The sequence below is a fragment of the Salvelinus fontinalis genome, chromosome 27 (genome assembly GCF_029448725.1).
Source record: "Salvelinus fontinalis isolate EN_2023a chromosome 27, ASM2944872v1, whole genome shotgun sequence".
NCBI classification, from domain to species: domain Eukaryota; kingdom Metazoa; phylum Chordata; class Actinopteri; order Salmoniformes; family Salmonidae; genus Salvelinus; species Salvelinus fontinalis.
The window spans coordinates 26,528,594-26,556,002 of NC_074691.1; the positions used below are offsets into that span (position 1 = coordinate 26,528,594).

The 27,409-nt window shown below is 43.3% G+C and overlaps 3 protein-coding genes across 3 annotated transcripts in view; 1 reads left to right on the top strand and 2 right to left on the bottom strand.

The window, feature by feature from the left end:
• The window catches only part of LOC129825365 (actin-related protein 10-like), a 30,817-nt gene extending 25,746 nt beyond the window's left edge, over positions 1-5,071 (bottom strand). The window contains exons 1-2 of the mRNA XM_055885422.1: positions 4,880-5,071; positions 4,380-4,452 (exon numbers count right to left, since the gene is read on the bottom strand). Of these exons, the coding sequence (XP_055741397.1) occupies positions 4,380-4,452; positions 4,880-4,956 (150 nt within the window). The 5' untranslated portion in view covers positions 4,957-5,071. The remainder of the gene's footprint in view (positions 1-4,379; positions 4,453-4,879) is intronic.
• Positions 5,072-5,701: 630 nt separating this feature from the next.
• Positions 5,702-15,564, top strand: LOC129825366 (armadillo-like helical domain-containing protein 4). Its single transcript, XM_055885423.1, has 8 exons — positions 5,702-5,977; positions 9,659-10,875; positions 12,126-12,488; positions 12,676-12,831; positions 12,972-13,130; positions 13,277-13,308; positions 13,599-13,751; positions 14,020-15,564. Exons 2-8 carry the CDS (start codon positions 9,762-9,764, stop codon positions 14,092-14,094), a joined length of 2,052 nt encoding a protein of 683 aa, XP_055741398.1. The 5' UTR covers positions 5,702-5,977; positions 9,659-9,761; the 3' UTR covers positions 14,095-15,564.
• Positions 15,565-18,542: 2,978 nt separating this feature from the next.
• On the bottom strand, positions 18,543-23,330 carry LOC129825367 (N-alpha-acetyltransferase 30-like). Its single transcript, XM_055885424.1, has 4 exons — positions 22,003-23,330; positions 20,887-21,010; positions 20,661-20,716; positions 18,543-20,333 (listed from the first exon to the last, which is right to left on the bottom strand). The coding sequence occupies exons 1-4, from the start codon at positions 22,879-22,881 to the stop codon at positions 20,196-20,198; spliced, it is 1,197 nt and encodes a 398-aa protein (XP_055741399.1). The 5' UTR covers positions 22,882-23,330; the 3' UTR covers positions 18,543-20,195.
• Positions 23,331-27,409: the final 4,079 nt, after the last annotated feature.

The window sequence follows — 27,409 nt, forward strand, 5'->3', positions numbered from 1 at the left end:
CTGAGCTGCCCCTCTGCCCTGAGCTGCCCCTCTGTCCTGAGCTGCCCCTCTGCCCTGAGCTGCCCCTCTGCCCTGAGCTGCCCCTCTGTCCTGAGCTGCCCCTCTGTCCTGAGCTGCCCCTCTGTCCTGAGCTGCCCCTCTGTCCTGAGCTGCCCCTCTGTCCTAGGGGGGGGGGGGGGGGGGGGGGGGGGGGGGGGGGGGGGGGGGGGGGTACTGTCACGTTCCTGACCTTATTTGCCTTTGTTTTACTTTGTTTAGTTGGTCAGGACGTGAGCTGGGTGGGTAGTCTATGTTATGTGTTTCTATGTTTAGGTTCATTGGTAATTAGCCTTATATGGTTCTCAATCAGGGACAGGTGTTTGACGTTTCCTCTGATTGAGAACCATATAAAAGGTAGGCTGTTCACATTGTTTGTTTGTGGGTGATTGTCTTCCGTGTTTGTGTCTGTGCACCACACGGGACTGTTTCGTTTGTTCGTTTGTTTGTGTAGTCTGTACCTGTTCGTGCGTTCTTCGTGTATATGTAAGTTCTCTAGTTCAGGTCTGTCTACATTCGTTTTGTTGTTTTTGTATTTTCCGAGTGTTTTCCGTATTATTCTTTTCCTTAATAAATATTCATCATGTCTGCATACAACGCTGCATTTTGGTCCGACCCTTACTCCTTCTCCTCATCCGAGGAGGAGGAATTAGACAGCCGTTACATATCTTATCTTTTGGGGATGAGTAGCTGGCAGTTGAATTTGGGTATGCTTTTCATCCAAACGTGAAAATGCTGCCCCCTATCCTATATTGTAATTACTTTGCCACCATGGCCTATTTATTGTCTTAACTCCCTTATCTTACCTCATTTGCACTCACTGTATATAGAATTTTTGTTTTATTTTTTTCTACTCTATTATTGACTAGGTTTTGTTTATTCCATGTGTAACTCTGTGTTGTTGTATGTGTCGAATTGCTATGCTTTATCTTGGCCAGGTCGCAGTTGCAAATGAGAACTTGTTCTCAACTAGCCTACCTGGTTAAATAAATGTGAAATAAATAAAGTAATTGGGCACCCAAACTCACTCAGGTGCTTCGCTATATCACATTTGACATTGTCCGTAAGCTTGAGATCATTTGCACACAAAAAAATGATACGATGATGGAAAGACCTGTGTGTTGTCCTTAATGCAAACAGAAGAGCTCCAACTTCTTAATCATAGCCTCAATTTTGTCCCACACATTGAATATAGTTGCGGAGAGTCCCTGTAATCCTAGATTCAGGTCATTCAGGCGAGAAAAAACATCACCCAGATAGGCCAGTCGTGTGAGAAACTCGTCATCATGCAAGCGGTCAGACAAGTGAAAAATATGGTCAGTAAAGAAAACTTTAAGCTCGTCTGTCAATTTAAAAAAAACTTGTTAATACTTTGCCCCTTGATAACCAGTGTACAACTAACTGTATGTTGTAAAGGTGTTACATGGTCGCTGTCCATATCATTGCATAGTGCAGAAAATACACAAGTTCAGGGGCCTTGCTTTAACAAAGTTAACCATTTTCACTGTAGTGTCCAAAACATCTTTCAAGCTGTCAGGCATTCCCTTGGCAGCAAGAGCTTCTCGGTGGATGCTGCAGTGTACCCAAGTGGTGTCGGGAGCAACTGCTTGCACGCACGTTACCACTCCACTATGTCTCCCTGTCATGGCTTTTGCGCCATCATTACATATACCAACACATCTTTACCACCAAAGTCCATCTGATGTCACAAAGCTGTCCAGTACTTTAAAAATATCCTCTCCTGTTGTACTGACTTCCAGTGGTTTGCAGAAGCGGATATCTTCCTTAATTGACCCCCCATAAACGTAACGGACATATACCAGGAGCTGTGCCAGGCCTGCTACGTCTGTTGACTCATCCAGCTGTAAGGCATAGAATTCACTGGCTTGTATGCGAAGCAGTAATTGTTTCAAAACATCTCCTGCCATGTCACTGATGCGTCATGAAACAGTGTTGTTTGATGAAGGCATTCGTTTTTTTGGCCTTTTCCCCCAGCCATATCCGCAGCAGCAGGAAGAATTAAGTCCTCCACAATAGTATGGGACTTGCCTGTCCTAGCCACTCGGTAGCTCACCATATAAGACGCTTCTAGCCCCTTCTTATTAATGGTATCTGTTGCTTTTATACATGTCTTAGTACTCGAAAGTCGTCTTAATTCTTGCTCAAAAAGAATTTGTGTGAAGGTTTCATCAAGTTGTGAGATAGTACTTTCGCACATATAACACACTGTGGCTGAGGAAAGGCACTACTCCCAATATAGGTGAACCCCAAATCACTGTAGTTCTCATCATATTTGCGCCTCTTCGATGGTCCAATGTCCCGGTCTTTTTTTTGCTGCTTTCCCGTGTAAGGGGGCAGCAGCTCTTCAGCTGCATCAGATTCACAACTGTCAGTGTCCATGCTAGCTGGGCTAACAACAAATGTAGAATTACTGATGCTAGCATTGAATGTGCTCGTGGAAGCAGAACAATTTGTGTCGTAGTAGTAGCAGGTACTTTTTTTTATTTTTTAAATACCATTTATCAATTTTCGAGCAAACGGAATGAGTAGCAGCTACTTTTGGCTACATACGGACCGTTAGTGGAATTCCCGCGAGAGAGTAACGGTTGATGTTAATTATTTGACTAGGCTACCTGTATTTGACATTGTGTTGTTATTTCGCTGAACACTAGATGGTTTAATTTTCTTTTTGGCAGTGAAAAGAGGCTACTTAGGTGAGAGAAAAAAACTCACCCAAATGTATAGCCCCGTTGGAAAATATAAATGGACTGTATGAAAATGTGAAAAAGTTATATATATATATAGATATATATATATATATACACATATAAAAATGTGAATCGCATTTTTATTTGGCGTACCCCCGACGGCATTGTGGGAATACCTGGTCTAGAACAAAGCAACAGGGAGGAAAAGTGTCATGCATGTCAGTCACTCCTGGCTCAAAGTTGAGGAGAGACCAATCACTATTGGTCTTTGTGCGAGGTATTGACGTGTTGAAGGTACCGAACTGTCTGTTCAAGCAGTTGGCACACAACACAAGACATGCAACCAGAGGTCTCTTCATAGTCCCCAGGTCCAGAACAAAGGCTGGAAAACGCACAGTATTAAATAGAGCCATGACTACATGGAACTCTCCACCACCCCAGGTAATGCAAGCTAGCAATAAAACCAGTTTAAAAAAAACAGATAATAGAACACCTTACTGCACAAAGGGGACTGTGAAGAGAGAGCAATTTTATATATTGTATTGTAATTTGTACTGTACTATGTATTAAACCTAGATATTGTGTGTATGTACTGATATGTAGGCTGTGTGACATTATAAAATGTATTTCAGTCCTTGACTAATAAAGTTCCCTACTATGTATTATGTCATGTTTCATGTAGACCCCAGGAAGAGTTAGCTGTTGCTAAAGCATCAGCTATGGGGACCCTAAAAAATACTAAATCTAGAGTGTTCGTGACTCAGCAGATGTTGCATGTTTGTAAATTAAACAGTTATTCTGCGCTCTGGCACACAGGTGAGAGTGCTCTGAAATCGGAGTAGCTAGCCAGAGTGAATTTGTGAACACAAGAGATATGCTAACTGTATAATACAGTCATTCAGGTTCTTGCTAGCTAACAAAATGATACCTGCATCTCTAGCTGTGTATAGCCACCGAAAAACAATGAGTGGGAGAAGTCACTCACACACCCCTCCAATGACATGGTATCCTCCTAGCAGCAAGCTAGCTAGCTAACGTTAGGCTCTGTGTTTTTTATCTTGCTACATAAATAGATACCCATGCCTATTAGCCATGTCATGACTTACTTATGATCATTGCCCTTGCTAGTTTGATTGTATTGACATTCCCAGTCTTAGTTACATTCGTCCATTTTTGTCAAAAATATTGAGTAAGTGAAACAGAATCAGTGCATCTCGGGTGGAGGCAGCAAACAATGTACAAGGCCAGCTGGGATTTACAACCTGATAACAATATTTTTTGGACCACCAAGTAATGTATTGGTGAATTATATTAATCATGCACTGAACTGCATCCATCTCATCTATTCTGCTAACAATGCCTTAGTGTACGTCATGGAAAAAACTTTTATAAAGTTGGTTTTGTAGCATAATCTGGGAATTTTATATATTTTACTGATATTATGATTGTCTGTTTCATATCTGAAAAGTAGTTAAAACGCTGTCAGTTCCACTTTAAAGAGCACTAGTTATTATTTCTCACACACACAAACACACACACACACACACAGAGAGAAGAGGCTGTCGATTTCAATAATGCCTGTCCATAAGTTAAAGAGCACTAGTTATTCATTAATTCGCTCACTAACTCACTCACCTGCTGTTGTCCCGGCTTCTGTATCTCACTAGGAATGATGAACCTGGGCCCCGTTTCTCCAGCAAAGCCACACCTGCATCATCACACAAAACCATTTAGTTTGTGATGAGTGAAATCATTGACAGTTGTCAGACAGTACTCAATGCCAATGAATGTGGATTTAATGAGTAAAGGTCCTTAGTGTGTCCCAATGTGTGTCTGATTCTCATATGATCTTCCCCAGCCCAGGCACTAGACTGCTGCTGTTCCTTACATTGCTAGCTAGCTAACATTAGCCAGCTAGCTTTCGTTAATATTGCTAGCCCTTTTTCAGCTAAACACATATTTAACACATTGTGACCAACTAAATAACTTGCTTTAAACATTGGATAGTCGGTTTATATTTGCTTAAACTTCTGATGTTCAGTACTTAGCATGTGTGACTGATAGTGGCCAATGTTGTTAGCATGTAAACGTTAGCTCTGCTAGTTAACGACATATCTAGCTAGCTAAATACTTACTTTGTGTAAGCTGCTCCTAAATCAATGACGACTGCAGTTTTTTCCCCTCCACTCCCCAACCCTTCAAACAAGGGCATTTTATATTTTATATTCACTTAATCGTTTCCGATATACAACATGCAAACGCAAATAAATTGCTGGGCTTGGCAGGGTCCTTTCTTTCAGTTTGAGGAGTAACGTCTGATGAACTCGCCTGATTAAAAATATTTTGTCCCTGCTGTAAAATAGTTTATGCAATTATACTTGTATGTTATAAATCAAACGCAAAATAAAAATACATCACGGTCTATACTAGTCATATCCAAATATTTATAGAAGTCATTTTTACACACTAGATATGGACTGAGAATTTGAACGATCTATAAAGAACATGAAATTGTTTGGGCAATATTTTATGCAATCAATTTCATGTTCTTATAGATCGTTCAAGAGTAGACATGAAAGGATGAAAGGAGAGAAATTCGGTGGTTTCTTTATTTGCCATGAAGTGATGCATCGACTAGAGACAGGTAGTCCGACATAATAAATAGGCAGATCAACTTTCATGTAATTTACTTACATTTTTAAATTTCACATTTATCTTCAATTAATTAATTAATTGCTATAGGGAAGGTAACTTTCTAAGACACCCAACACAACATTATTATTATTATAACACAGGTTTTAGAACCAAGGAGCTGTCCATTCAGCACCACCTCGGGAAAAACAAAATCTGAGGTTCAAATAGAATTTGGAAACATTTCCCCACACTAAAACAATTGCCTGTTATGCAACGCATTGGACATAAAATATTACTGAATAGTTCTTCATAAATCATATCTCTACACGCGCTCAATCACAGAGCAGATCGAGGCACTCTGCCAGTTGAGGCGCGCGCATGCACACGCACTCCGAAGCGTAGCCTACATTGTGTGATCAGCACATTAATAAAGACGAGGCTATTCCTTAAGCTTGCTTCCGGATCGATATTGGCAGCTTATTGATATGATATTGGTTCAGTTGTAATATACAACCCGTTGTTCAAAGGAAAGGCTGGGGAGAAATACATACCGCCCTGTGCAATGAGGTGAACATCATTCCCGTCTACGACTCCGGCAGGTAAGGACAATGCATTATACAGTGCATCTTTTTTTAATGACTTTTCATCTAACATAACCCATTTGTTTCGATTTGTTTCAAATGTAAAACATGATCTATTGATAGAACAATATGGTTCATGACAGGCTTCTAAGATGACAAGCACCGTCTCTACTGTAGCCTATGTGGCATAGTCACACACGCACATATGAATACACGGATTTTAATGCACTAGAAGACTAGGCTACTTAGATCTCTCGGCCATGAATCTGTACACTAAAGCGGGTTATGCCTGCGCCGCAGTGGCGTGGCGTGGTGTGGGTCTGGATGATGATGTTTGTTTACCGGATGGATGTCTATTTTAATCCTCAGAATTGGTTCATAACTGGTATTGTGGGTGTCAAGCAGCAGGCGGCTCTCTTGACTCTTGTTGAGTACATTGATTAGTGATGGTCAGCTGGGATCGGTAGTGTTTGTTAGAGTAAGAAGGTGCGTTTGTGTGTGTGTGTGTGTGTGTGTGTGTGTGTGTGTGTGTGTGTGTGTGTGTGTGTGTGTGTGTGTGTGTGTGTGTGTGTGTGTACAATGCGCTAACTGGAAGTCGCTCTGGATAAGCATACATGTTACTAAAATATCAAATGTGTGTGTATGTGTGTGTGTGTGTATGTGTGTCAGGGTTTGACGTTGATGTCTGTGAAACGCCTGTCTGACACCAACCTGCTCTCAGAGCCTTTTGTATTATTGTGTACGTAAATCAGACCTCTCCATTTAGTATGATATGTTATGTTTTGTATGGTATGTATTCATTTTTGGATGGCTATAATCCATTTAGTATATGTTACAAATTACAATTCGTATGATATGTTAGGAATATGCTAGGTGGCTAACATTAGCTAGACTAGGGTTTGGGGTTAAGGGTTAGTGTTAAACTTAGGGTTAGGAGTTAGGTTAAAGGGTTATTAAGGTTAGGGTTAGGGGAAGGGTTAGCTAAAAGGGTTAAGGTTAGGGGAAAGGTTAGCTAACATGCTAAGTAGTTGCAAAGTAGCTAAAAAGTAGTAAGTTGTTGGAAATGTGCTAATTGTCTAAAATGCTGAAGTTGGCAGTGATGAGATTTGACACACAACCTTTTTGTTGCTAGACTTTTGGATATAAACCCACGCCCACTCCGACCAACCACCTTTCTTTAGTTTTTGCCTTAAGTAACTTTTTGTCTTATGTAACCATACCAAATGTAACATATCATAGTAATTTGACTGAACCGGATTTACATTTACTTTGTTACGTCTAGTCTATGAGACCAGGCTGCTGACACACTGCAGCAACACAGGGAACCTGAGGGAAGCAGGGTGTCTTCCAGGCAACCCAATGGGAACAGAATTCTCTGTTTACAAGTCAACTCCATTTGCCAAGAAAAATGCCCCTTGTAGATTACCAAAGTATTTGTGCAGTGTCCTGGTCTCTTCCTCACTTGATATTTGAATGTGTTCTTTCTGTTATTATAATGGTATTATCTCTTTGTATGGTACATTTTATATGAAAGTGCACTAACTGAAACGTGTTATTATCTATCTAAAAATATTAACCTGCAGAGTCCAACTGAACAGGACTGAGTCATTCTGGAGATAACCTGCTATTTATAGTTATTTTAAAAGTACAATGCAAGGGTTTGCTGTGTCAGGTTGTACTGACTGTGTGTGTGTGTGTGAGTGTGTGTCAGTGTTAATTTCGTCAACAAAAATAGTAACACAAATATTTGTCAAACACTTGTTTTTCAGTGGCAATTGACGAGACTATAACTGACTAAATAGACCCAGAAAAAAATATAACTAAACATTTTTAATTTCAGTAGACTAAAACGAGACGATAGAAAATTATCTCTGTGACCTGACTACTAAGTGGAGTTTTTGGAGACATTGAGAGCTTTTCAGTGATAACATATGTAATATTAGCAGCACAGATGCACAGCGCAGTTCTGTTCAGCAGTGGGAAGGACGCACCATACCCGGCGCACACAGGGCACATCAGCTGGTGAGCTGCGGGGGAGCAAGCGATGAGTGTGGGCAGACAGACAGGCTCCACCTTCGATTATACACATCGCGCAAATTACCCTCTTGCTTCCACATAGCTAAGCAGTCACCCACCAGCCTTCTCGTTAGCTACCCTTTGCCTGGTTAAGAAACACAAGCTGCTTTACGAAATTAAAAGCAATAGCAGCATTGAGTTTAATAGTAAAACAACAGTGTAGCTATGTTTTTCTCTCCATTGAGTATAGAAAAGAAGGCTGTCTTTGGATTTGTAATCTTGTTCAACCCTCTCACTTTCTCCACTGCATTTCATTGCCAGGCGCTACGTTTTTTTTTTCTTTCTATCGTGTATTGGTATGCCACATTTTACATTCATAAAGCATATTGCAGGCCAATTCTAAAACTAGGCTACTTGCGGTCCGGACCATTAACCATTTGTTTAGGCTACATCTTGTTCAGTCATTTTACCTCATTAGCTAGCTATAGCTAACAACCTAGGGTGCATTCAGCAGGACTTAACGTTTTGGAATGTTCAGATAGAAATATGTTTTGTAGAACTAACCAAAATGTATTTTGCGTTAATGGGGACCAAGTGACTCAGACTTGAGCACTTGGATCAGGACTACTGTACACATAGGAACTCGGACTTTAGCTATAGGGACTCGTGACCCGACTCGTGACTCGACCATTGGTGACTCGGACATGGACTCGCGCACAGGGGACTCGATTCGGACTCAAAATTTTGTGACTCGCCCACATCACTGGGTAAAACAGTCATTAGCTCCCATTTAAAGTCATTAGCCCCCGTTCTAGTGTTGGACACCAATGTGGCTGCGGTGTCAGTGAAACGTGGATGACAATGGCAATGACGCGACCGAGTGACTGATGTGCAACCCATACTACTTTGCCAATACACACACTCTCTCTCTCTCTCTCTCTCGCTCTCTCTCTCTCTCTCTCTCTCTCTCTCTCTCTCTGTCTCTGTGCTTGAGAATTTACATGGACAGATAATTCTTACATATTCTTATATACTGTATGTTTGTCATTTTTCTGCTGTTGAGAAGAGAATAGGATGTTATTCAGAAAAATATGTTGGTAGGACAAGGCTATGTATTTTTGTGCACATTTTGGTACTTTATCCCTCAAACTCAACTTTTTAAATGATTCCCATCTAATCAGGGAATGATTTAGACCTGGGACACTAGGTGGGCGCAATTAATTATCTGACAGGCTCTGGACCTCGTAGGGTAAGAGTTGAATACCCCTGCAGGGTTAATGACGCAATACAAATGTGATGTGACGACAATGAAAGGGCATTTAGTTGACTGGATTGGCCCACTGTTGTTGTCATTTTGACAATAACTAGACTAAATCATTATTCAAATGACAAAATGTGATTAAGACTTAATGATATTTTAATCAAAATGACTAAGACTAGACTAAATGTAATACTGTATAAAAAATTGTCACAAAATTAACACTGGTGTGTGTGTGTGTGTGTGGAGAGGAATGGAGTAGAAGTAAAACAACCAGAGAGAGGGCTCAAAAGTCCACATTTTCCACGAAACTGCCAGACTGCAACATCAAAGGAAAGGCTTACACAAAAGCTAATATAATCCTCAGCCTCAGTTATCTTAGGTTAGAGTTCAGCAATAAATAAGTGGTGAAATTCTTTCCTCAGCTGAATCGCCATACCATCTCCATACCTGCCCCCGTCATCTGACCACCCCCTTCTAGCCACTGCGACGCTTCTCTACGTCTCCATGTTTACTTTGTGGTGAGAGATGGGAAAGATGCTCTTCCCTGCAACTCTCCATCACCTCCTATTGGTAGGGGTCTGTCTCTGCGTCTACAGCACCCCAGTCCCGCCCCTCCACGACTGCGCACCCGCCTCACAGGACAGTGGCTGTGATGGACAAGCTGGGAAGCCAATGGAGGGAGAGCCTTGTGTAACACCAGCAACACCTGTCAGTGTGACATCAACAAGTGTCCAATCTGGGCCCTCTGATCCCGGCAGACTGTCCTATGGGATGGCAGAACATATGACTGGCAGCTGGACTGACCTATCAGAGAATATTGGAGCAGGGGGAGGCACTGGCCCTGATGTGACGGGGCACAAACCAGGGGGGATAGAGCCGGTGACGCAGGCACGAAACGTGGACAGTCATGAGGGTATATCTGAACCGGGAAGGGCTAAGAGCCAGGGGAGGGAGGCAGAGACAGGGGCTGCCTCTGAGAGCTTCTCTGAGGGGAAGGAGACTCACAGACTGCCTGTAGAAGCTCCAGAACTCTACACAGACAAAGAGATGAAAGTAGGGCCCGAAGAGGATCCTATGGAGGATGTACCTACTGTCACCACTGGGGCCATGATAGCTTCCCTAGGAGAGAGGCAAGGGATGACGGTGGCCATGAAAACACCCAGAGCTGCTCTACATGGTGCTTCTACAGCAACCACAGCAACCAGAGCCCCAGAACCAGACAGCCAGACAGGGACGCACCTTGCTGGGGAGAGAAAAGACCTCATCCTGGAAGAGAGGCCAGATCTCCATGGAGGAAAGGAAGGGGAACTCAGAGAGAGCTTTCCCAACCTCGGAGCTCCTCTTCTGGGGCAGGAGACAGAGACGACCAGACCGAGCTCCTCATCTCCCCATAGTATCCTTACAAACTCCCCATTGACCTCCATCCCTCCATCAGTATGGAGATCCAGCAGAGACAATTCATCACTGCCCCCTAGTGGTCTGGAGGCCGCTGGCCCTGCATCTCCACACCCCCAAGATGGAGAGACAGCGTTTGCTCTCCCAGACCCCCTCCTGCCCGACCTTGGACCAGCCCTGACAGGATCCTCCAGACAGGATGACCCTGACAGCCTCTGGACTGAACCACTACAGCAAAATGGGGGTGAGTATGCAGTATGCTATGGTCCAATGAGTACATACTGGATATGTTAGAGACAGCCACTGGGAACTCAGCCACCTGGAGTGAGTCTACTCTACAGATGCACTTGAGGGCCACATTCTATGTTGAGTTTTTGCACATGCACACACCAACACACTTACTCTGCCACACAACAAGGTAAGGTGCTGCTCTAGCTGTTGATGTGTCACACCATAGAATTCCATTACACGGGTTGCCTGTTTGCCTTTCGCTGGGTTTCAATAGGCTTCATTAAAAAGGGAAGGGAAATGAAAGTGACACGTCTAGCTGCAGAGATCTCCTTTGATGATCGGGGGGGGGGGGGAGGGGGGGGAATGCTTGGTTTTCCACGCTTCACTTTGAACCTTAGCAGGCAGGGTTCCAGGGAAGCAGTCTAATTACTTTCTATTTCTGACGGTGGAAATAAACCTCACATGACTGCCAGGAGACAGCAATGACAGGGACTGTTATACAAGTCTGGGGAATTCACTCACCCTTTATCTCTATCTCCCTCCCTCCATCAGAGAGGAACATTAAAGACCTAGGCACTAGCATGGCCAGCCAGGCAGTTTATTACTGTGCGATGCAGTAGAATAGAGGAGTCTGTCTCAGCCAATATGTGTTCCTGACTGTTCCTGCCTGGCTGGCGTCCCTCTAAGGATTGTCTGTTAGCGCTACAGGCAGCCTGTTAGCGTCCCTCTGGGACGTGTGCGTGTATGTACATATACGTATGTGCGTATATTTGTGTGTGTGTGTTCCAGCTTCTCTTTGGGGACATGAAGCTTCCCTACAAGGGAAACCAAGTTACCTTGATGAGTAGTATGTAGAAGGAAGGATTTTCTTTTTGGAACACCCTTTTCAACATGGCAAAAAAAATAAAAATCTACATGACTGAAAGAGATGCAGAAATAAACATTTTGATTGAATCTTCATCAATTACAAGAATAACCTGTCCCAGAAAGCTGCACCATATGGTGGATTCCTTCCATGGTTATGTTATGTGATATGGGATTTATACCTTTTTTATGTGTGAGCAGAGCAGTTAGAATGTAGTTGAGAACTGGAAGCAGAGCTGTGGGTCTAAAACTCCTCTCTCTTCACCAGTACATACCATCATGTTTCTAGTCACAGGTTGATAACTAGCAGTCACTGAGCCAATACGAATTGCCTATGGGCCATCAGTGAGTCCAGACCCAACATCTGTCGGTGTGTGTGTGTGTGTATTTAACTACCAGCCGTCGATGCCAGTGCCCCTCCCATGCAGGACGCGTCCACAGAGGGCACGATGTCATCGGAGGACCTCCCGCTCATCTTCGAGCCCTTTGATGATGTCACACCTGAAGGGGCGGGGGTAGCGACAGCCTCTCTCGCGCCCAGCAACTCACAGCTGTCTGTCTCCATGGCTACCACGGGGATGCTACTGTCAGAGGTGGAGTTCGACCAGGTGGACACAGGTGACACAGGGCCATCCCGTGTCCCACCCCTGGTGCTACCAGATTGGACTTCGCCATGGCAGACATCCGGGGCTGAGATCTCTGAGCCTATCTGCCCATCTGGTCCACCCATAGACCCTCCCCCTTCAGAGACGGAACAGCCAGGTGAGACTTCTTTCTTATTAATCTTCTTCATTATTCCATTCGTCCTCTTCATCTTTTCACCATATTGCTGACACTCATCCGATCCATTTAGATCTAGAAGTTTCTACAGTAGTATCTAAGGACTAGATGTTGATGTTATTCTTCACTATATCCACTATAATGATCCAGCCGTGATGGTTATATTTAGGTGGTAGTGAGACCATACAGAACCCAGAGGAAACCCCGCCCACCTCCGAACCCAACCCTACAAGCATCGCCTCCCAACAGACCACCATGACAACGGTCACCAAGACAACCAATCTGCCTGTGGTCAAATCAGGTCTGGAGAAACTGGAGTCTGAAGGTAGGAGTCACACTAACACACACATAATGCACACTAATACTCTAATGTACACACATTGTTTATACAATGTAAAGATGAAAGTTCACAATTCAAATTGACAGGAAATTGAATCAGTGGTTTTCCTTCTTTTCTTCCTGTAGAGGAGCCAGAGGTGGATGAGGAGGATGAGAACACAGAGGAGTCAGAGGAAGAGGACAGCGAAGAGGAACAGAAGGAGACCCCTATCCCAGCCCCCACTCGACCTCCCTACAGCCTCATCCCCCCACCTCCTGTCTGGGTGCAGCGCAATCAGGGCCTGAGTGAGAGGAGACACACACGAATGCATGCGCACATAAAACTAACTTTGGCTCTTTTCAATTAGGAAATAAGTGTAATTGAAATAGTGGGTGACAATCCTGTGTGGGTTAAATGTGCTTCAAAGCCACTCTTCCTCCCTTTTTTTCAGTGCGTAGCTGGGTGGAACTGATCAGAGAAAAGGTAAGATCGCCATTAATGGTCATGACAGAACCATACTAGCCTCATTATAAAGAACTGTTAGAAAGTGTGGTCCTTTAGACTGTTTGGCTGTGTAGCAGGGATAATATTGACCCCTATTACCCTTAAGCTAAATTAGTCAAAAAACATCAACTGGAAGAGTTGTCTCTAAGACACTCTGGTCTACGAGTGGTCTGTATTTCCTGTGAGTGGCTAGTTTCTTCTCCCTGCTTGTTCCTCACACACCCCTATCATTCACCTCTGTCCCTCAACCATGTTCCCTATCCCTCCAGGCAGGGTATGTGTCTGGGATGTTGGCCCCGGTGGGCATTGGCATCATGGGGGCCCTGCTCATCGTTGGGGCCCTCTACAGCATCAGGATGATCCACCGTAAGAGGAGGAACAGCTTCAAACACCAGCGTAGGAGGAAGGCCAGGCACACTGAGGTTAATAGGAATATGCTCACTAGCGCTACACTATTAAAAAAGGATGCATATATCAGCTTGTGGTAGAAATTGCCATTAACCAGTAGTTTAAAGTGGCTTCCTCATCTCCAAACCTTCATCTGTACTGATTTAAAGACATTGGACAGTTTCTCTCACATCAGTGCAGATGAAAGAGATGGAAGAGACTTTGGACTTATTGAGCTTTATACAACCTTTAACTCCATGTAATGAATGTCCTGAATTTTGGTATTTGCCGTCTTGTCTCCAGCAACCCAGGGAGCCAAGCAGCAACGGCCAGGACCAAGCCATGCTATTGGCTGACAGCTCTGAGGACGAGTTCTGATCCTGCCCACAGCGCTGTGCCTGTAACCGATGAGACTCGGCCAGCGTTGTCGTTATCATATCTCCATGACTACCACATCTCCAATCACTGTGGGCCGATTGGCTATAATTCATCAGAGAGTATTTGACTGTCTAACCAACAAGACGGGTGGGTATTTGACACTTAAAACAGGGTTGAATGTTTTAACACCTATGTAGTTACAGGTGCATAGAGGGAAAACAATACAATATTTGAAAAATAAACTCCAGGCTATTGACATTCTTGTATGATCCACAATGTGTTTGAGATCCTTTAAACCAACAGTGTGTAGAGCATACAAGAATGACCGTGTGCTGAAGCCTCTTTTTCAATTACTTTCTATGTAATAAAAGGGCTAGAGCAGAATCCATTTAATAGGATCTCTGTTTATATAGCTGACGAGGAGTGCATTTCAATAGTATGAAGTGGCTTCCTCTTCTTGTCTCCTTTCCTACATTTAGGAAGCCACTTCAGAAATGAAGCCACTACAGGCTATAGAGATGCACTCACGGTTACTGGAGAAAGATGGTCACACACTATTGAGTTCATAACACATCATAGACACTGAAAAAACATAAGCTGTCAACACCAGTGTGCATTAATGTACTGTAGATACTTTCATAGACAGCCATTGCTTGATTCAGCCTTGTCGACTGTTTAAGGCCAAATTAATATCATCCTCCTTTAAAAGCATTCAGCAGGAACCAGCTCTCTCTGTGTGTAGTTACAGGAAACTGATCATTCTATTGTTGCTCCTCCTGACAATGTTTTTCCTCCAGTGCGTGGCAGGCAACCTCTTTCATGACTACAAGGCTAATGCTTTTTTAATCATCTCCATATCATTTACTATTGAATAGCCTACTCTACAGAAAGTCCAAGTCATTCAGAATCATTACATCCCATAGCCATGCTGAGGGATTTTTTTTAAAGGGAGACTACTTGTATTTTCACTCAACCTCTCTCTTCTGTACTGTTGTTTCTCCTAATTGCCTAACAATCCATTTTTCTTATTTTGCACTGGGACCTGAAAGAACTGAGGTGAAAGCCAAAAGTCTGAGAAACAGGACGCTTGCTGCTAGTGTATGCACTTAATGTTGACAAAGGTTTCCATTCCCCCTGGTTGATGCCTTTGTGATCCAAATGTATATATTTATTCATTTCTGTGGTTGATACATCTAGTGTCTGCATTTTAGCACCAAATATTAAAGGTGTTTTGAAAAGTCTAATTCAATGTAATTGAGTAATCTTGCATTGTATAGTAGTCATTCAAGTTTGAAATGTGTCACATTTTGCGTGACCATCTCCTGGTAGGTTGCTTGAGATATATTGCCTGTGAATATGCAATAACAATGTAATGTACGGGTTCTTCTGTAAAATGATGGCCACATTTTGGGCTTTCTTTCTATAGATACCAAATGTGCAGTGTTACCAATAAAGCTCTCTTTTACCCAGGAGGATCTCTGTTTGTGGGAAAGGTTCACTATTTTTGTTTCTATTGCTAAACACAGTTGGAAGACAAAATGCCTAATCATGAATGAATCACATGATACATTGTAATGCAATGTAAAATACTGCACTCTTTCAGATGTGCCGTTTGTTTGCTTTGGAACCAAGATAACCATCAGACAACCAAGAGTCAACCAATCCACCTTACCGCATTAAAAAAAATCTAATAATTTATTTCTGTGTACTGTTCCCACATTAAATAAAATATATCATCGGACAGATTGAAATCAAAGAGACAGAGGAAGAGGGGCAGAGGAACAGAACTCTGACATGCAAAAATACCGTTCTCTCTTCCCTTACCACACCTTACAGATCACAGGGGTCCAGGGCTAGTCACTGCAATAAACAGAGACCCCCTTTAGCTGGTCCTGGGGGGGGGGGGGGCACAGTGTGTGGGGTCCCCGAGTGGAGTGGTAAGAAGAGAGTAGATGCCCACTGAGCTAAGGTCAGTTTACATCCTCCCTCTGTAATGATAAACTGATCCTAGATCGGTGTACCTAAAGAGAAAATTCTAGCCAGAGCAAGAAGCCAACTGGAATATCTAATAAAAAGCTTGACAACTCTTCCTCTCGTACAAGGAGATGGGAGAAGAGTGGTTGGTCTCTGGGGTGAATGGTAGCTAGGCAACCAGTGGGATGGTGGCCCTCCAAGACCAGTTTAAGTAGCCTTGTCATGTTCTTAGACCCTAAACTCTGAAATGGCAAGACAACTTTTGATTTGTCTGTAGTGAAGACCATTCATTGCCTTATTTTGAAGCCATGAGGGATGGGAAGGTATCAGCTTACCTGGATGCCAGTCTGTTTCTTCTTTAGCTCACTCCTTCGTCAAAACAGACCAGAGCCATAGATTAAATAGATGTCAATGTCTTTTGAAATAACACCAGACTCTGGCCACAAACAGACTGACAAGGAAGCCCTTCAACTGGGGTGCATTCAATGAGGTGCAAAGTTAAGAACAATGCAGCTAGAAAGATAATGAATAGAGTAGACAATTCCTAATTCTACATGACAGTGAATCAAATTGGTTCTAGACAAAACATTTATATATGAACATTCTATCTAACAGGGCACCCTCATGAACAGACCTCTGGTGTAGATGGTCAAACGGAGCTGTCTGGCCTATCATGGCAGGCAAAAATGTCCACGGTTCCTACTGGCACTGCCAGGGGTTCACACTTTTAAAAACTAGGGGAGAAATAAAGACGTTCAATGAGAATGAGGAAAGCGGGTCAAACCAAAACAAAGGCCAATTTAATTTGAAACGGGACAGGAGCCCCCTCACACCTCTAGACTGAACCAGGATCAGAGTGATGTCAGAAAGAGTCAAGATTCAACAGGAAGTGTATCTGCACAGGGAGCCAAATGGAAGTCTTCCCAGTGAATGGAACAGAGTGCCATTGGAACAGTTCAAAGCAGTATGGCTTTGGAACAGCTAGCCTAGCTCCCATCTGTGCTTCCGGATCTCTGATGACATCGTTGCTGTCCAATCCTTTATTCTTATTCTAATAGTCTGGATGGGTGAAAATAAATTAGCAGAGAAAAGAAACAGAAAACCTAACTAATCAATCCCTCCAAAAACCCAACACACAAAAAAAGATGCCCTCAGATGTCAAATGAATAGAGCGCAAACACTCTGTATACAAATCGTTAAAAAGAAAAGAAAAAAAAGTAATCTGATCGGTCTTTTCAAACACACTCACACACATACTATAACCACCCACACAGCAGCCTGTGTGTAAAGTATCTGTCGACATCCCTTCTCACTTCCTATTCTGCAATGTTAGCCGGTTGAATTGAAGAGACGTTGAGTAATAGCTCCTAACTGTTTGCATGTTTTATTAAAGCTGCAAACTCTGAAATAACAGCTACTAAAACTTTACAGAGACGCAGACACTGAGTAAACCTGGCCCATAATGTGTTGTGTATGCTAGTGTACACCTTACATCTGCTCTCTCAGCCTATGGGACTTCATCACAGCTCAGCAGTACAGTAGTGTCTCTGCTAGACAAGGAGCAGATCTTTAGTAACTACTACCACCACCACCATTACTACTACTACCACCACCACCACCATTACTACTACTACCACCACCACCACCATTACTACTACTACTACCACCACCACCATTACTACTACTACCACCACCACCACCATTACTACTACTACTACCACCACCAACATTACTACTACTACTACCACCAACATTACTACTACCACCACCACCACCACCACCAACATTACTACTACCACCACCATTACTACCACCACCATCACTACTACGACCACCACCACCATTACTACTACTACCACTACCACCATTACTACTACTACCACCACCACCACCATTACTACTACCACCACCCCCACCATTACTACTACTACCACCATTACTACCACCACCATCACTACTACTACCACCACCACCATTACTACTACCACCACCACCACCTTCTATACCTAGCTCCTGGTGTCCCTGTGTCTTCACTATACTTCAGGGTTATCTAGTCTGAAATAACCGATTTTACACCATCAGTCAAAACACACAGTGCCGACCTTTGTTCATTTACTCTGATTTTTTTGGGGTTATTTTTTGTATTTTTGTTGTTGTCAAAAAACAACCACAAACGCAGATTTTCTTTGCCATTATTGGAGTAGATAGGAACTGCCTGGTGTGTCTGTCGTTCCCAGACAGAGGAGCTCTCAAATGTTACCGGAGTGTGTGCTTCATCAGAGTAGGGCGCCTGGAAAGTGCACACTAGGCTTGGCCACTAAGGGGAGTGAGTGTACGAGTATATAGTACACAATCTAAATAAACTCAGAGAGCAAACAGGAAATAAGTAAACTGCTAACAATACTTTTGCCCTCCTTTACCAGAGGTCAACCAAAGATCAACACACTGACTCAAACACACACACAGAGCGAAGCCAACAGGAATCCAGCATATTTAATAACACTATTACTCCAGCTTGACACTTTGCCATACTGAAACAGGACTCCAGTGCTCTGCATGTTGTTAATTCATAGACAACTGTGATGATTGAAAGACAGCATGGAAAAAATTGTCTCCAAGTTAGGAGGAATTTGAATGAACAAACTGCAATAGGGAAATAGTTTCCGAGCCCAAACCTAAACTTCTTCTTTGTCAATAATTATTTATCTTTCTCAGGAGATTTTTGAGCAATGTTCCAGTGGCTGGCAGTGCATTTTGGGAAAATTAGCTTTGATCTGCAAAAAGGGCCAACACAAGTGGCCAATCTCAAATAGGACCCTCATCCTTACCCCTCTCAGCACTTACCAAGTGTATCTGAAATGATTGAATAGGTATTACTAAAATGGAAATAGCTCCACCTTTCCCTCTGACAGGCCAGGAAGAATTTGCACCATATTGCTTACACCTATCCAAACCTTTCAGATCTACACAATTGCCTAGGAGTTAGGACTATGGGTCTGTTTGGAACTGGGCAATGTTCCGAGTGTTAATCAACACACACTCATACCACCACTCTTGTTAAAATAAATGCATGCATATCTTTACAGGCTCCAGCTCTTGGTCTGGGGCACGGGGTGAAAACTGAGCAGCAAGCAGCTGGCGTGTTCGTCTCACAACGTAGGGTTAATGAAAACACAGACAGGGGGAGAAAAGCACACTAACACGCACAACTCATGATTCCCATCAAGCATGCGTGTGCACACACACCCATCCACTACATTACTTCACATCCCTTACTTCACGTCCCTTACACATGTACACAATAGCCTAAACACTTCCTTTTCCAAACCCCTAGGCAAAACACACTCTCACGAACACACACAATAGCTTTCCAACCCCCTGTTGAATCATGAGATTAAAAAATATACACAAAAAATAAACTCCACAAATATTTCCTTCGAATCTGTCGTTATCCCACCCTCTTCCTTATTTTCACCCTGTGTTATTATTATTCTTCTGTTTTCCAGTGGGTGATTTTGCGTGATGCATCGCCCTCCGGGGGTTTGTGGGTTCACCCTCGACACCATGCCTTAGATACTGCTCCGTTGGAGGGGGGGGGGGGGGTCAATGTTCTGAGGTTAAAGATCACCAGACTACATCACACACTCCCCTTCCTTCCCCCTCTCACAGGGTCCTACAGCTAACAGGGCAAGGGCCTCTTCATAAAAACATTGTGGGATTTCTGTCTGTCCAGTTCAGCCTTGAGCTGTTTTCCAAGATGTCAAGGATCAAAAAAGGGAGGGTTGTATGTACTGTGTATGTCTGTGTACGAGTAGTGTGCATGTGCGTGTGTCTATGTATATGCAAATGTAGGTGAATCCATGCTTGTGGGTGTATGACGATGTGTGTGTGCATATGGGTGTATGACTGTGTGCGTGTGTGTGTGTGTAACTGTATATATATAGGTGTGTGTGTATATATATATATATATATATATATATACACAGTGTGTGTGTGTATATATATATATATATACACACACACACATACACACGTGTGTGTGAGACAAGGGACCAGGGCAGGGTTGAGAGTGAGACTGGAGCTGCTTCAGTAAGAGGGCAGCACCTGTCATGCTCCCTCTCCTCTCTCTAGCGGAGCCACAGTTTGAGCCTCAATGCGTCCACACCGTTCAGGTAATATCTGAAGAGCCGCTTGTCTCGGACAAAACCAAGGTTCTCATACAACTTTAGAGCTGACTTGTTAGTGATCTCAGTCTCCAGAACCACCTAGGAGTGAGAGACAGAAAGGAGAGAGAGAGGGAAGGAGAGAGAGAGGGCGGGGAGAGATACTGCTTGTCAGAGCTGAAGCAATACAAGTAGTCTTTGTATCATTTTGTGGGGGTTTGTCATAAGATCATATTTTTTCTATTATATCCCCATGTTATTCACTAGAGCACTTAATTTTCTGTACTAGAGTCCACCTAGTGTGGATATATAATATGTGGTTAATACCTCAGGCCAAGTACAGTCAGGGCCACTAGCTGAGTGAAGGCCCCAGAGGGACAACAGGGCCTTCGGACGTCACCATCAGACAGACAGTACCAGTCCGCTTACCTCATCACAATCCCCCTCCACCATGGCATAGATGGCCTTCTTCACCAGGTTAGTACCTGCAACATACAGGCACCAGAAAATCAATTCAGTGGGATGGTACGCATAGAAGTTTGTGGAGAGAAAGAAAATGGAAGTACTTTGAGATCAAATATTTTTTTGCAAAAAGGGCTATTAATAAAACGTGATTAGTCGTCATGTGAAAATGAGAGAGCATGCTGGTTCTCACCAATGCTTTTCCTCCGGTGTTTGGAGTCTACAGCCAGCATGGCGATGTAGCCACGACGAAACATCTTCTTGTGCATGTCCAGCTTACACACAATGGCCCCCACACACTCCTGCTCCACCATGGCCTGGAAATGAATAAACAGTGAGTCGTGTTAGTGCTGTGTCCAACCTAAAGCTTTTGAAGCCTTCTTAAGACCAGACAAAACCAGGAAGTAAACAAAAGCCAATGCTTCTAGCAAATGAACACCAAGAACACATCTACCCTGACCTCTAGTTTGATTACACTGCACATAGCACTTCCTCCTTCCTATAGGTCACTGAGGGCAGTAGACTGAGAAATCATATTGAATAGGTAAGTATCATGGTTACAATGATGAATGGCTCATTCCTTTATGGAGAGGGAGACAGATCAACAGCAAGGACCTCATTGAATTTGTGGACACAAATTGTTTCTTATTAGCCTAGTTCACCTCAAAATACAAAAATGAATTATCAAGACTAGAAACATAAAAAAGACTTGACTTGCAAGTGTTTCACAGTCAGCAAGCCTCAGAGGTTGCAACACTATGCTAGGGTTAGGCTGTCAAAGGGGGTTTATTTGTGTGTGTGTGTGTGTTGTGTGCAAGCGCATGTACATGTCACTTCATGTTCAACTGTATCTGTGTGACACCTCCAGATGATTAAATATAGACATAGTGAACAAGTCTACACTAGCAGTCACACCAAAACTAACCAACCCTTTTAGCCCAACTTAAAAACTAGTTTCACTGTCAGACAAGACAACAGGGAAGAAGGGTGTGTTATTGTCTGGATCTACCTAAAGAGAAGCCTACCCTTTACCTAGAACTTTAGGAACATCAAATGAGCAGGACTGCTATACAGAAAGATAGGAAAATAACACAATTGAAGCAGACACTGTAACAGTATCTAGGCCTACATCAAAACGGTGCTAAGAGACACTACTGGCCTCTTAGGGTCAGCGGCAACACAGCCAAATGTCCCAACAAACTCGCTTTGTTGCCCCAGAAGCTACTGGCCTCTTTTTATTTTGCTAATGTTCACCAACCAAAACCAAGTCAAGAAGGTGTTTTACTAGATAGTGCCATGTCATACTCACCAGAAAGCAGAGCTGAGGCCAGTTGTGGATGAAGTACCTATAGGTATAAATGGAATACGGCTCGGACAAGTCCTTGGTGATCAACCTCATGATTCCTGGCATCTGTAACTCGGACTCGTAGCGGACATAATGAATCCCCTGGCTCTCTTCCGCTTCTCGGTCAGGCGAACAGTTCAGATCCAGCCTCGCTAATTCTGACACCGGCGGCTGGTGTATGACGTCGGGTTCACTCTCTACTCCAGCCCGGTGCTCGCCAAGGCCTTCGCAGTCTGGGGGCTGCTGGCTCGGTGGTCGAGGGGCTTCTGTGGGGTCACATTCCCTTTTCCTAACGTTACCACTGGGGCTGTGTCCGGTTACAGTGTGGCTTTGGAAAGCCTCAGTTCTTGTGATAGTCAACATACCGTTCATGCCATTGTTGTTCAAGTGAGGGTGGCGGCTGCCTTTCGAACACGGACTGTGGTCCTCATGTTGCCAGCAATGGTCGCTATTATTTTTGTCACTCGGGTCGTCTCCAAAACTGCTGCTGTCACAGAGCTCCATGGACGGTCTCAGATTGTCGGATCGGTTTTCCGTTGAGAGGTTGTAGATCACACCGTCTTCAGACGGACTGACCAACCCGTTCAGCTGCTGTTCCTGTAGGGCCTGCGTTTTGAGGTGTAGCGCAGCCGGGTTAGCATGCGATAGCATGTTTTTCTGTTTTTTCTTACTTGGCCGTTTGTCCTCGCTGACCCGCTGCTCCTGTCGTGTTACAGAGCCCTCCCAACCGCAGCCGGGCTGCTCCCCTTCCCCAGGTTCCACGCTCCCATCCCCGGGGAAGGGAGAAATTTCAGCCGGGGATGCTGGCAATGCGCTGCTAGGCCCAGTCGGCACTGCAGCCATCCCACCTCATCAAGGGGGCAATGCACGTTAGAAAAAAACCTCGAAATATAGTTTCGTCAACGGGTTTATAAACAAAGCTCACTTCACTTAGGCGATAATTGTATAAATCCGAGGGTTTCCGAAACAATTTCGTCTTTACTCCCAACGCCTGTCGTTGCTTTCTCCTCCGTTTCCCCGCTGCCGGAAAGTGCTGTCGCAGCAAACGCCATTGCAGCCGAAAGATGGTTGTCACTACTTACTACAGCCACAAGGTCAGAATTGGATTTAACGTAAAAAATTATGAAAACAACATTTTGCTTTTTGGTATTCATTTAAGTTTGGGTTAAGAATACGGTTAGCAGTATGGTTAAGGGTTCAACTCATATTTTAAGAAGCTAAAATGTAGAAATAGGCGGGGTTTAGACATAATTATGAATTTGTGGCTGTGATAAGTAGTGACTACCCTGAAAGCGGGTGGCGCTTTACGAGAGTGATGGGAAGCATAATCGATGCACGGGTGCCACTTTACGACAGTGATGAGAGGCATAATCTATGCGCGGTTTGCACAACTTTTTGGGGTCTCCGGGTCTCCCTCCTCGAGCATCAGCGAAACTCACAAATTAATTTGAGTTAATCGACGGTGCATTATTTGGTGTATCTAGTTTTAGGCATAAATAGACAATGCAAACCTCTGCAAAGCTAGCAAAATTATGAATGGGCTGGATATTAACAAAGTAAATAGTGACCAAATAAAAAATCTATAATTTTGACGTATTACAAATGTATTCCCTTTCACACCTTTAAGTCAAATTCATAAATTACGCAGGCCATCTCCGGATCCAATACTCTCTTGCCAGCAGAGGGTGCTACTGTTATGTACATTGCAATATGGTGCAAATGTCCAGTTTCTCCCCAAGTATTATGCAGTAGGCTACTAATGGTGAAGTAATGTCAAGTGCAGTGCTTGACTTGGACTGAAATAGGTTATGTTGCTAATTTTGGGTGCCGGTACCATTTATATAGTATTTGGGTGCAGGAGCTGCTCCACAATATTTTTGAGCTAATATTCAATAAGAAGAAGAGGAGCTCAAGCAGTAGAACATTTGAGGTGCCTGTACTCAGCTCCAGTGAGCTCCTGCCAAAGTCAAGCACTGGTCAAGTGTGTAACGGAGAGAGAACTATATTATACAGGTGAAAAATAATAAACAAAAGTAATATCGCTGCAAACGCATTAACCCTAATCACAACTGCTTGTAATATTATTTTCATTGACAGACACTGACTCTATGTGCATACACACACTGCTGGACTCCTAACACCGGGGAAGCCCTTGGCAATGCTAGGCAGCAGACGGGGCACAGAGTGGATGTAGTAAAAGGGAAGGGGGTACACACTCCAGCTGGAGCACGGTTAGGGGGTGGCAGAGCCCAACTGGGCATCAGAGGGGGATGGAGCACCCCCAGCCGAGAGCAATAAGGGGGAAGCTGGGAGGCGTATGTGTGTTTAGGGGGTGGGGGTGTGGCCTGGACTGTTTGGGTGTTTGAGCAGGTGGAGGGATTAGATGAACTGGAGAGGCTGGATAAGGGTTCACCAGATTATGATGTAAACACACACACAGCCAGAGTTCCACCCCATTCAGCTGAATTCCTGTCAGATGAATTGGAGATGGAATTCTCTGCAGGAAAACAATTCAACTCTAGAATTGACTGGAATTAGATGGAGTTGACATCAACTCTGGTACAGGCACACACGTATGCACTTATTAACTGGTTTGTGTAGTGCTATTTTAAAACAGACAGGTGGCAGTGTTGCCCTATAACTTTGTCAAGTCCTATCCGAAGCTATCTCTCCAGTAGCCACGTACTGTGGTAATGCAATGGCTCAGTGGCGTTTCCAGAACATTTTGAATGGGGTGGCCAAGGTAGGGCACAGACCCAGTTTAGGGGGGCCATAACATTTGGAACCTTAATCGATGCAAGGTGGGGGTTTTCTATATACAGTACCAGTCAAAAGTTTGGACACACCAACTGATTCCAGTTTTTCTTTATTTTTACTATTTTCTACATTGTAGAATAATAGTGAAGACATCAAAACTATGAAATAACACATATGGAATCATGTAGTAACCAAAAAGGTGTTAAACAAACCAAAATATATTTTATATTTGAGATTCTTCAAAGTAGTCACCCTTTGCCTTGATGACAGCTTTGCACACTCTTGGTATTCTCTCAACCAGCTTCATGAGGTAGTCACCTGGAATGCATTTCAATTAACAGGTGTGACTTGTTAAAAGTTCATTTGTGGAATTTCTTTCCTTCTTACCGTGTTTGAGGCAATCAGTTGGGTTGTGACAAGGTAGGTGTGGTATGCAGAAGATAGCCCTATTTGGTAAAACACAAATAACACATATGGAATCATGTAGTAACCAAAAAGGTGTTAAACAAACCGAAACATATTTCATATTTGAGATTCTTCAAAGTAGTCACCCTTTGCGACAGCTTTGCACACTCTTGGTATTCTCTCAATCAGCTTCATGAGGTAGTCACCTGGAATGCATTTCAATTAACAGGTGTGCTTTGTTAAAACTTTATTTGTGGAATTTCTTTCCTTCTTAACGTGTTTGAGGCTGTGTCGTGACAAGGTAGGTGTGGTATACAGAAGATAGCCCTATTTGTTAAAACACAAAGTCCATATTATGACAAGAACAGCTCAAATAAACAAAGAGAAATGACAGTCCATTTTCGAGTGCAGTCTGAAAACCATCAGGCGCTATGAGGAAACAGGCTCTCATGAGGACCGCCACAGGAAAGGAAGACCCAGGGCTACCTCTGCTGCAGAGGATAAGTTCATTAGAGTTAACTGCACTCAACCTCAGATTGCAGCCCAAATAAATGCTTCACAGAGTTCAAGTAACAGACACATCTCAACATCAACTGTTCAGAGGAAACTGTGTGAATCAGGCCTTTGTGGTCGAATTGCTGCAAAGAAACCACTACTAAAGGACACCAATAATAAGAAGACACTTGCTTGGGCCAAGAAACATGAGCAATGGACATTAGACCGGTGGAAATCTGTCCTTTGGTCTGATGAGTTCAAATGTGAGATTTTTGGTTCCAACCACCGTGTCTTTGTGAGACGCAGAGTAGGTGAATGGATGATCTCTGCATGTGTGGTTCCCACCGTGAAGCATGGAGGAGGAGGTGTGATGTGTGGGGGTGCTTGCTGGTGACACTGTCTGTCATTTATTTAGAATTCAAGGCACACTTAACCAGCATGGCTACCACAACATTCTGCAACGATACGCCATCCCATCTGGTTTGCGCTTAGTGGGACTATCATTTGTTTTTCAACAGGACAATGGCCCAACACACCTCCAGGCTGTGTAAGGGCTATTTGACCAAGAAGGAGAGTGATGGAGTGCTGCATCAGATGACCTGACCTCCACAATCACCTGACCTCAACCCAATTGAGATGGTTTGAGATGAGTTGGACTGCAGAGTGAAGGAAAAGCAGCCAACAAGTGCTCAGCATATATGGGAACTCCTTCAAGACTATTGAAAAAGCGTTCCTCATGAAGCTGGTTGAGAGAATGCCAAGAGTGTGCAAAGCTGTCATCATGGCAAAGGGTGGCTACTTTGAAGAATCTAAAATCTAAAATATATTTTGATTTGTTTTAACACCTTTTTGGTTACTACATGATTCCATATGTGTTATTTCATAGTTGATGTCTTCACTGTTATTCTACAATGTAGAAAATAGTAAAAATAAAGAAAAACCCTAGATTGAGTAAGTGTGTCCAAACTTTTAACTGGTACAATAATTATGATGGTTCAACGCATTATATGCTTCAAATCAAATTTTATTCGTCACATGTTTCGTGAACAACAGGTGTAGACTAACAGTGAAATGCTTACTTACGGCCTTCCCAACAATGCAAAGAATTAGAAAATAGAGAAATAATAGAAAAGTAAAACATAATAAAAGTAATAATAAAAACATGAGTAATGATAACTTGGCTCTATACACAGCGTACCAATACCGAGTCGATGTGCAGGGGTACGAGGTAATTGAGGTAGATATGTACTTACAGTTGAAGTCGGAAGTTTACATACACATTAGCCAAATACATTTAAACTCAGTTTTTACAATTCCTGACATTTAATCCAAGTAAAGATTTGCTGTCTTAGTTCAGTTAGGATCACCACTTTATTTTAAGAATGTGAAATGTCAGAATAATAGTGGAGAGAATGATTTATTTCAGCTTTTATTTCTTTCATCACATTCCCAGTGGGTCAGAAATTTACATACACTCAATTAGTATTTGGTAGCATTGCCTATAAATTGCTTAACTTGAGTCAAACGTTCCAGGTAGCCTTCCACAAGCTTCCCACAATAAGTTGGGTGAATTTTGTCGCATTCCTCCTGACAGAGCTGTTGTAACGGAGTCAGGTTTGTAGGCCTCCTTGCTCGCACACACTTTTTCAGTTTTACAGGATTGAGGTCAGGGTTCGTGATGGCCACTCCAACACCTTGACTTTGTTGTCTTTAA

What these genes read in the sequence shown, in the direction of transcription:
- LOC129825366 (XM_055885423.1), top strand. Translation starts at nt 9,762, where the DNA reads ATGGGAAAGATGCTCTTCCCTGCAACTCTCCATCACCTCCTATTGGTA. An exon ending in ACCACTACAGCAAAATGGGG is followed by an intron (nt 10,876 to 12,125) that starts GTGAGTATGCAG and finishes TTTAACTACCAG; the next exon opens with CCGTCGATGCCAGTGCCCCT. An exon ending in GGAAGGCCAGGCACACTGAG is followed by an intron (nt 13,752 to 14,019) that starts GTTAATAGGAAT and finishes TCTTGTCTCCAG; the next exon opens with CAACCCAGGGAGCCAAGCAG.
- LOC129825367 (XM_055885424.1), bottom strand. Translation starts at nt 22,881, where the DNA reads ATGGCTGCAGTGCCGACTGGGCCTAGCAGCGCATTGCCAGCATCCCCG. An exon ending in ACACCGGAGGAAAAGCATTG is followed by an intron (nt 20,717 to 20,886) that starts GTGAGAACCAGC and finishes TGTATGTTGCAG; the next exon opens with GTACTAACCTGGTGAAGAAG. An exon ending in TGGAGGGGGATTGTGATGAG is followed by an intron (nt 20,334 to 20,660) that starts GTAAGCGGACTG and finishes TCTCACTCCTAG; the next exon opens with GTGGTTCTGGAGACTGAGAT.